At 31.3% G+C, this 11,015-nt stretch overlaps 2 protein-coding genes across 6 annotated transcripts in view; one reads left to right on the forward strand and one right to left on the reverse strand.

Annotated features, from left to right (window-relative positions):
• LOC122635652 (FK506-binding protein 5-like) overlaps positions 1 to 8,490 on the forward strand; it is a 40,606-nt gene extending 32,116 nt beyond the window's left edge. For 4 of the 5 annotated variants that reach the window (XM_043826110.1, XM_043826109.1, XM_043826107.1 and 1 more), the window contains 2 exons: positions 3,213 to 3,349; positions 5,348 to 8,489. In XM_043826110.1, the coding sequence (XP_043682045.1) occupies positions 5,423 to 8,161 (2,739 nt within the window). In that variant the 5' untranslated portion in view covers positions 3,213 to 3,349; positions 5,348 to 5,422 and the 3' untranslated portion in view covers positions 8,162 to 8,489. Of the gene's footprint in view, positions 1 to 3,212; positions 3,350 to 5,347 lie in introns of all 5 variants that reach the window. The other variant, XM_043826106.1, reaches the window with a different exon arrangement.
• The window catches only part of LOC122635651 (tyrosine-protein kinase transmembrane receptor Ror), a 286,700-nt gene that overhangs the window by 208,053 nt on the left and 67,632 nt on the right, over positions 1 to 11,015 (reverse strand). The window lies entirely within an intron of this gene.

Consider the following 11,015-nt stretch of genomic DNA (forward strand, 5'->3'; position numbering starts at 1 on the left):
GAAAGAAAGAGAGAGAGAGAGAGAGAGAGAGAGAGAGAGAGAGAGTGAGAGAAAGAGACAGGACGATCTAACGAAGATAGGATGGATGGTTCGAGCTTTAATAGGATCCGAATGGGGCCTTCGTGTTCGCGCGGGAAATCCGAATTTATGAACCTCTGGAAGGATTTAATTTATTTAAATCTCGCGCCACGCTAAGCTTCGTTTTAATCCTGATTTACCACATGGCTTTTCTTGTTATGCTCGCGCTCGCGGTTCGGTTTTTGGTCGGCTGTTATCGCATTTCGAGTACACGCACACAAACGTGTAATAACGGACATGGAAGAGGAGTGCAACCGACATTCGTATAAAAAAAAAAAAAAGATGAAATTCCCGATTCGAGAACCCGAACGTAATTATTCGTCGAATTAACTCTACGCGAAAGATATCGAACGAGATTCTGTGATAAAGAGTCAGAGTCAGAGAGAGAGAGAGAGAGAAAGAGAGAGAGAGAGAGAGAGAGAGAGAAAGAGAGAGAGAGAGAGAGAGAAAGAGAGAGAGAGAGAGAGAGATTTTAATTTCGAAATATTAAATCTTCTTATTACACGATACTTTTTCATCTATTTTCTTTTTTTTGTATGCGATTCACAGTTACACGATTTTTTTTTTTTAACACGTTTTACATAATTATTACTGTTAATAATTATTATTAATTATTAACGAAATATCGAGTCTGTCTTGCGTGATATTTGTTTTTTGTAAACGACTCAGTTTTACTTGCATGGTTTTTTTAAACATATTTTTTTCCATCTATTATTTATTTTATTATTTCTATTATTATTATTATTACTATTATTTTTTCCCATTATTATTATTCTTATTATTATTAATTATATAATATTATAATATTAGAATATTATACAAATTATATAATTATATAATAACAAAATATAGAGTCCATATATATATACATATATATATATGTGTATATATACATACATACATACATACACACACACTATATATATATATATATATATATTTGTTTTTTCGTTCATTATTCACAGTTACACGATTTTCTTGTTACGTTTTACTTTATTGTTATTATGAATTATTATTAATTATAATTTATTATTAACGAAATATAGGATCTTTTTTATCGCAACATGTTTTTTTTTTTTATGTTTTACACGATTCGCAGTTACACGGTTTTCTTAATACGTCATATTTAATTTCATACGGTTGCAGAAACCTTGCGCACCAATTAATTCCCATAAAATGTCACGGAAAACTTAAGTATAAAAAAAAAGAGAAGAGAGAGAAAGCGAGAGAGAGAGAGAGAGAGAGAGAGAGAGAAATTCATTTTTCTCAACATATTAATTTTCCTTTCATAATTCTATTAAATAAAATGTTCTTAATTAAAATGCATTCCTATGTATTTTCAATCGCATTTCGTAAAGTTCGTATTTTACTTTAAACATTTTCTATACCTCTCATCGATTTTACATTTCTTTTTCTTTCTATTTTCTTTTTTTTTTTTCCTCCAATAAATCAAATTCTCCTCAACGAATTTATTCCACGCGATTTTTTTTCCCTTCTTTCTTTCTTATACGTCTATTAAATTAAATGTTTTCAATTAAAATGCATTTCTATATACTTCAAATCGTTCCTTTTGGTTTCTTTCGGTTTTCCCTTTTCTTTTTGCTTTTGTTATTTTTTTTCCATAGCTCGCGTTTTAGTTCAGACGCATAAGTTTTATGCTATCATCTTTTTTCCTTTCCTTTTCAATTATTTTCTTTTCTTCCCTTGCGAATAAATTTTAACGTGAATTTTCTTTTCTTTCTTTCTTTTCTTTTTATTTTTCTTTTTATAATTTTTTTTGAGCCTTGCGCGATACGTACGATCGATCGTATAATAAGATACTATTTAATAATTATAATAGTTATACTATAAAATTGAACAATAATATTTAATATAATATAATATATTTCATCAAAATTAATAAATATTTAATATAATATAACATTTTATTATAATATAATATTGTATACAATATATATATTACAAAATTGTATCAGTATTTCGATAAATGCAGAAAATAAATGGAAAAAAAAATAAAAAATAAAAAATAACAAACAAACAAACAAAAGAAAAGAAAAGAAAAAAATTTATCCAAAGATGAAATCAATCAATCAATCAATCAATCAATTAATCAATCAATCAATCTTTTCTATCTATCTATGTATTCCAATCTATATCTATTCTATCAATCGAATCGATCCACTACTCGAGGTCGGTTGACACTCTCGCTCGTTTTTCACGATTCGGAAAGATATCGATTTTCGACCTTAGAGATTGTTAGAAATAGAAGAAGGTAAGATGGTAAAAGGATCGTAGAAAAGTTGAGTAGAGTCTAGGAAATCGTTCGATTTATTAAATTCGATCTTTAGATGAGCTACGACGAGAGAAGTTTACTAGTTTTCGCGTTGAGTTAAGTAATTGGAAGGTCCAGCAGCCGCGGTGATTTATCACTCGATCCTTGACACGTGTGAGTCGAACGAACGAACGAACGAACGAACGAACGAACGAACGAACGAAAGAACGAACGACCGACCAACCGAGAAATACGAAGAGTTAGTATAGAGTATAGAGTATAGAGAAGGAAAAGGAGAAAGAAGAGTAGAAGAAGAAGAAAGAGGAGGAGAAGAGCTCTTCAAAGCTCAGAGATTGTTCTCCCTTGCTGACCAATGATCGATCGATTCAATAGATGTACCAGGCAGCCCTTACTGACTCGACTAAAGCCAGTGATTAAGTGATTTTCCTAGTGAAAGAATGAAAGAGAAAAGAGAAAGAGAGATAGAAAGAAAGTGTGAAAGAGAAAGAAAAAAGATGTGAGAGAGAAAGTGTAGAAAAGAGAGAGAGAGAGAGAGAGAGAGAGAGAGAGAGAAAGAAAGGAAGTGTGAAAGAGAGAGAAAGAAAGTGTGTGTGTATGTGTGACAGAGAGAGACAGAAAGAGAGAGAGAGAGAAATGAATCTTAGAAGAAAATTGTGTCTCTTTTTTTTCTCTTTGTCTTTCTTTCTTTCCTTCATTTTCTCACTTTCTTTCTCTCTCTTTCTTTCTATATATCATCTATATATCTTATCTATGTATCTTTCTCTTTCTAACACATTTCGTTCATTTTCTATAGAGTTCGAGACGATAAACCGTTTCCTTTCGCTGGTACTTCTTATTTCAGGTCAAAACGATATAAAGAAATTGCGAAGGGAGAACGAGCAGCTGCGAAGAGAGATATGGAGCCTACGGGACGAGTACGATAAGCTCGAGGAGATATTGAAGAGACAAAAGAATCAACCTGAAAGCGACGAATCCGAGGTTGGTTTTCTTTTTTTCTTTTCTTCTTTTTTTTTTTTTTTCGTCTCTTTTCCTTTTTATAAGTTTGTTATCCTTTTTCTCATTTTTCTTTTGTTCATTCTATTTTTGTTTTTTGTTTTTGTTTTTTTCTTTTCCTTTAATCGATCGTCCTGACTCTCGCAAATTATTTCTCTTTCTTTCTTTTTCTCTTCGTTTTTTGTTTGTTTGTTTGTTTGTTTGTTTGATTGCTTGTTTGCTTGCTTTTTCGTTCGTTTCGAATGAGTTTTAATTAAATTATTGATTGATTGAGTATTTAAAAAAAAAAAAATGTGTTATTACAGTATTTTTATATATAAATGTATTATGAATATGAAATAATTGTATTTATAGATTACATAAATATGTGATTATATAAATTATCTTTTCTTTTTATTTTACTCGTAATATATTGTTTCAATCTTGTTGGATTATATTACAATATGATTGTCATTTATATTTATCTATTTATATGATTGATATATAGGTAGATTGTATTTACTATACAGATAAATTAATTATTATAATACATAAGTAAAGTATTATTAATAATTATTTAATAATTAATGTTAAATAAATGAATTAATGTTATCCCATGTAAATTAGTTTTCTTATATAAACAAATTATTATAATACATATATATATATATATATTATATACATAATTTATCTCTTTTCTTATTAATAAAATATACAAGGTGTTTATTAAAATAATTATAATCGTATATAAGCCCGAATCCGATAAAATCTTTCGAAATTATAAAATTTGAAATTATAAACATTTTTTGCTTTTGATGTACGACGAACTTTAAAAAAAACATTTGAAACTTTTATAACGTTATAGTGATCCTTTTGCCGACTAAAGTCACTCGCCACGAAATCTTTTTCCCATACTACGTAGACTAAAGTCACCTCTCAACTTGTTCTTACGTATCACGGGCGACTAAAGTCTTACATAAGCTAAAATCTTTTTTACATATTCACGAGACAGACCAAAGTCACTCTCAATAAAATCTTTTTTCTTCTTATGTACCACGAACGACTAGAAATTATTTATATAAAATTCCTATGTAGAATCTTCTTCGCGTATTCACGGCCAACTAAAAACGTATAAAAATTAAAAAGAAAAAAAGAAAAAAAGAAAAAAGAAGATTAAATAGATTAAAGAAATAGTAAATAGACTAATATGGTTTGAATTACAAGGGATGATCGGTGATTGAAAAGCCGGAAGAATGAAATTGCTCTTCTTTTCGATCATTTTTATATATTATTTTTGATTATAATTTAATGTTCTATAATATATTAATATATTAATTCTCTATAATTTATTAATTTATTAATTTTCTATAATATAAAATCTCTTTTTAAAAACACCTTGTATAATAATAATATGTAATAATATAATAATAATACTAATAATAGAAATAATAAAATAATAATAATAATAATATAATAATAATAATAAAAATAATAATAATAATAATAATAATAATAATAGAATTTTCTATAATTATCAATTTTCTATAATGTATTAATATATTAATGTATTAAATACTAGTATTAAATATTAATATATTGATATATTAATACTAATTTATTTATTTTATTAGTATTATAATTTATTAATTTATTAATTCTGTATAATTCTCTATAATTAAAAATCTTCTCATAAAAATACCTTTTATAATAATAATAATAATAATAATAATAATAATAAAATTCTCTATAATAATCTATAATCTAAAATCTTCTTTTAAGAACACCCTGTATAATAATAATATACATAATAATAAATTATAATAATAATAAAAATAAAAATAAAAAAATAATAATAACAACAATAGTAGATCATCTCTTATATAGAATTATCTTTATCTCCCGATTCTTTTTTCTTTTTTTACCTTTACTTACAGCATCTTAATCATTCTCGGATAATTACTTTAATTAAGAAAAATAAGTAATAACAAACTAATTGGGTTTCAGGATCGCTCAGAAGAGGATGACGATGAGGAGCTGCATTCGGATTATTCCGATGAGAACGTGCACGAGGAAGAACCTATGGGAACCAGTGATGAAAAAGAAAGGAGAACGCGTTTACGCGATCGTGAGGAACAATTAGAGAACGTGGAAAATCAAAAAATATCGACGGAAAAGATGAACGGTAACAATAATAATTTGTTGCACCGTTTGCACGTTGATTTCGATGATCTATCGGTGGTAGACGAGGAAGAAGAATTGAAAAAGGATAAGGATAGAAAATATGAACCTACTGCGATTACCACAAACGAGGAAAATCAAAGAAAACCGAACGTAAGATTGTTCGATACAATTAGAAAACTTCACGACAATATACCATTTTATCCAGGAACCTACGACTCTTGTCAAGGTTATACAGAACCGAATTATTTTGGAGATTGTCCGTTCAAGTGTCCAAACACGATCGTCGATCCATCGATATCCGGTAATAACGTATCAACAGTTATACCTTTCCCTTGTCCAAACCTTTACGCGGATCCATTGATACCACTTAGCAATCTGGATTCACCGTTATTAAATCCGATGAACGATAATAATCTATCGGATATCCAGGTCGTTCCACCAATCGGTTGGCAAAACAATTTGTTAGTTTCGGAAACTAAGCAATTGTCAAGTTACACCGGTATATCAAATTCAAATATAGGAATTACGGATTTCGAAAGAAGGACCTCTCAATTGGTTACCAACAATGGCCAAAGTATGGTTAACAGTTCGAATCTGATAAGAGATAGGAGACACTTGGATTCTATGGAAATTCAAGGTAAACAATTTCCTTCGAGATTGTTTGACATTGATTCGCATTCGTATGTTCCCAGACAAGAGATTGATTCGAGTAACGTATGGGATGATGACATCGATGAACAATCGATCGAACAAAATTTGGAGGACGATGAAAGAAGAATAATCAATGATCGTAATGTCGAGAACGAAGAGAAAGATACCGAAGAGACTTATTCGTACGGTGTTGTGGAGAAACGAAAACATTTTTTCGCTCCGTTGGCAACATTGAAACCAAAGAAATTACTAGACGAGGATTCACCAAATGTCTGCGGTAATAATTATTACTTTGGTACTGGTAACAGTTCGAGTAGTGGTAAAACAGGATCCACAGTTATATGTGGTAACAATAATAATCAATTGTTAGGACTACGAAAGGGTTCGGTTGATGTTTGCGTTAACGGTGCTGTCTCATATGGGAATAATTTCGTTCAGACGAGCAAGGACGATTTACAAAGAACTTACCTCAGTACGGAGAATCTCTCCGTGATGAAATCGATACCGATCAATCAACTGACCAAGTCGATGTCTTGTCAGGATTTAACGAGCGACAATCAAAATATTATAAGGACCAACAATAATAACGAGATTGGACAGACGATGATAACGACCAAGAGCGACAATACATTGGACAATTTTAATAACGTCGACAATTCGACGACTAAGGCATACAAATCGCATTTAAACGTGACTTTAAAGATACCTCGTTTTAAGGAACCAGAGATAACTGTTAATACACCCGAGATTCCGCAGTTACCAACTTTGGATTATAGAATTCTAACGAATCCATTTCTACGAACGAATATCGAACGAATCGGTCTCGAGTGTCCCGAACGAGATTCTCCATTAACCAAACCACTTTCAGTTCAAATAAGTGAAAACAATATGAATTACAATTATCCGGGTTCGCCGTTATCGTCGTTACCGCCTCCTCCGCAACCACCACCCCCACCTCCGCCACCTCCACCACCACCACCACCACCGCCTCTGCCACCTCCAACGAGTTTTGTTCGAGGACTACGACCTAGCGAGAGATATCGCAGAAGGCAAGGAAACATTACGACAGCCGTTGATCAGAATAATCGTTTGTTGATTCCAACCGATCAACTGATCGTTAAAAAAAGTCTTCCTTCGTCGGCGCAAGACTTTCAAGTGACATCTTTTGAAAGACCAAGTCCTCATACGCTATTACCATCTTCTATGCCGTATGACCTTGAAACCTTACGAAGAATAAACGCTACGCGTTATATGCACAATCAGAATCAGAATCTTTATCAGAACGTACCGTTCGTACCGGGCGGAGCAGCACCAACCGGTCACGTTTGTCATAACATCAGAATGTATTACGATCAGATTAAAAACAAGGTACAAGCTCAAACGCAAACCTCCATCGATGGTGACTCACATGTTGAGGACGAACAGATTCAATGTTCTCGTCAGGACGATGACAACGTTAGTTTACCGAACACGCCGAGCGTAATCAGACGAAACAAACGTGCGATAAAGAAGGACAAACTTTTAATTAAACAATCTATATCGCCACACGCTCAAAGGAAATTGAAAAAACAGAGCAGCGTTACGTCGACCGAAACGATGCCGGATTCACCTGATAAATCGGTTAGAGGTCAAAGGACAAGGAAACTCAGCGTTACTACTACAACGACGTCTGATGCTCTTGAGGATAAGAACGAAAGTAGATCGTCATCCTCCGGGCAAGATTCACCAAGGAAAGATCAAATAAGACGAGTATCCTCTTATTTCAATCCTAAGAAACGGCCATCCGTAACGTCGATAAAAACAACCAGAAGCGGTAGTTTGGAAACCACGAGGGAAAAATATTCTGACGGTTTGACAACCGCCAATTCGGATAAGGAAATGATGAACTCTGGTAATATCAGGGACAGTTTAGTTAAATCGAGAAAGGGTAGCACCAGTAGTGGAAATGTACCATGGTGTGCATGTTGGGGTAACGGTTGCATTTGATTTCCATTTGAGTTACCACATTTGCGGTTACTGTTCTTTTCGTTATTATTGTTGTTGTTTTTGTTGCTGTTGTTGTTGTTGTTGTTGTTAGGGTACAATTCAAGGGATATTAACCCTTTACGCTCGAAACCATCTCGGAAATTACCTATCTACCAGCAATTTAGAAGCACTTTGTTGCGAAAACGTGGACTCCTAGGACTCGCGTCATATTGTATAGTATAGCTTTGGAATCAAGTAATATATTATAATGATATTTCATTTATATAAGTTTGCGGACATTGAGGGATATATTCTTTTGCAAAAAACAAAAAAAAAACAAAAATCAAAACTTGTTTTTCCATAATTTTCTACGGTATGATCAATTTGAAAACAATTCTTCTACATCATTTTCATCGCTATCATTATCTATGAGATTTTTTCGTTTTTTTTTTTTTTTTATCGGTTGGATGATATATCACTATGTCACTATTATCCTTTTCGTCGAGATTAATATTTATTTTTTCTAACACGTCCGTATAAATATCTATCTGTAATTATTTTTCACTATTGTTTCTATCGTAAGACTCATTCGTGTTTGGTCATTTTGCCATTGTTCTAACGAAAAGAAAATGGGCAAATAAATCGATTGAAATATTCTAATCGTAAATTACGAAATCACAAGACTATATATATATATCAAAAGAATATAATTTTTTTTTTTTGATTTTCTAATTTATCGAAGCAATCTATCTATATTGTTTGACGCTTCAATGAACGAACCGAGTTCAGCTTTCTCCGGTTTTAAAATTGCTCGTTTATATTTTAATCAAATTTCACTATATCGTACAAAATATATTCGATTTTTGCTATATCAATCTTTCTTATCATTCTCTTTAAGCGAATTAGAAAAACATGCAATTTAGCATCTTCTCTTACTGTTATATTTTTTAAAATATATCTTACTAATTGTACCATTTCTTCATTTGCTTTCCTGCGGTTGTTCCGATAGAAACATAGGTTTCTCAAAAAGTTGCGTTGGAATTATTTAATCTTCCATAATCGCTAATCAATTCTAATATCTTCTCATAGAACAAACGATCAAGATATCTCTTTGAGAGATTTGCTAAAATTTAATTTCATCGTTAGAGTTTAAGATAGTTCTTCAAACAAATTTTTTAAATTCCAAATGCCTTGGAGTCATGAATATATACTATTTGAAAACGTTTGGAAATATGAGTTTGTCGTTAGATATATATACGGATGAAAAGTTGGAAAATCATTCGAAAATTCAAATATACGAGTGGAGGGTTCGGTTACGACAACGAAATGGGACCACGATAAATTCAACAACGGTGAGATAAACTAACCTCAACTAACCTCAATGTCATTTTACAAAGTTACTATCCGTATAGGTTACTACTGCTACGTAACATATATTACGTAGGTTACGTACGTATTTTCACCTAAGTGAAAATGTGAATAAGTGTATCATAAAATGAACGTCGCACCTGGATATTAACCATAAAACTAATCTGGAATCTGTGACTCCTTCGCAAACGAAGTGAATCGACATAAACGCGTGTATATGTACGTGTGTATATGTATATGTATGTGTATATATATATATGCACGCGTGTGGATGTGTGTGTTTGTACGTTCGTGTGAACGTGCTAGAAAGCGAACAAATATTACCGTGTAAAATACGAACATGCCTTGGTAATAAGGGTCAAAGACCTTGTTGAAGGGTGTAAAAATATGAAAAAAGTTTTCACGGGATCTTGCTCTTTATATTTTACGATTTACCATATATAAAATTTAATATTATTTAATAGCCGTAAATGTGTAAGTAATATATAGTATATACATGTTGTATGTATGTATATATATATATATACGTACGCACGCGTATATATGTACCGGTACGTCAAAACGTACGAGTATTGAATTTAATATTGGTCTCTCTGGAGAAAAAAAAAGAAAGGAAAAAAAAAAAAAGAAATTCTATGCATTTATGTGTAGTTACTGATAATTTTAATCATACTAATGAACGTCGTAGAGTAATCAAATGGGGAAAAGAAGAAAAAAAATATATATATATAGAAAGATAAAAAAAAAAAGATTATTTCTACGTTAGAATTAATAATCTTCTCATTTTATACTTTGGGAACATTCGATCGTTCGTAAAATTATATATACATATATGTATATATATTTATTTATTTATATAATAAATAAATAAATAAATAAATAAATAAATAAATAAATAAATAAATATCGTGTAAGTAAATACGTGTAAAAATACAAACGAATTGTATTTATTATTTATTCCCTTGTTCGAACCATTGATCAATTTAATTCCCTTTCATTTTGCTAGTTTTAAATACGATACCAAGACGAACACGAATACGATAGGATCGATCGATCATCAATAAATCAAAGTTTTCTCTGTAGATGTTGGATTTCGGTGGAAGAGGATTACGTCCTTCGATAATCCAGATCATCGATAATTTGTTTCATCACTACCGACTAGAGTAAGATCGATCTCAGGATACCGAAATTTATTAATGTTCAACGACGTGAACGAGAGGAGTACTTTATGCCAGGGGAAAAGTTACCGTAGGAACATCCGGCTTGAAAACTTCGAGAGAGCTACCGTTAAAACTTCCTTCTCCCTAAAGTTTCACTGCGGAAGTTTTCGTTTCCGCTTCATTATGAGTATACGAAGAAGAATGGTAGGGACTTGAAATTAATAAAAGAAAAACAAAACAAAACAAAACGAAAGGAAAGTGAGTGAAACTAAAAAACAAAAAAAAAAAAAGAAATAAAGAAAAAAGGAGAATAAAAAAAGAAATAAGATAAACAAGGGGATGATAAA

The sequence above is a fragment of the Vespula pensylvanica genome, chromosome 18 (genome assembly GCF_014466175.1).
Source record: "Vespula pensylvanica isolate Volc-1 chromosome 18, ASM1446617v1, whole genome shotgun sequence".
NCBI lineage: Eukaryota > Metazoa > Arthropoda > Insecta > Hymenoptera > Vespidae > Vespula > Vespula pensylvanica.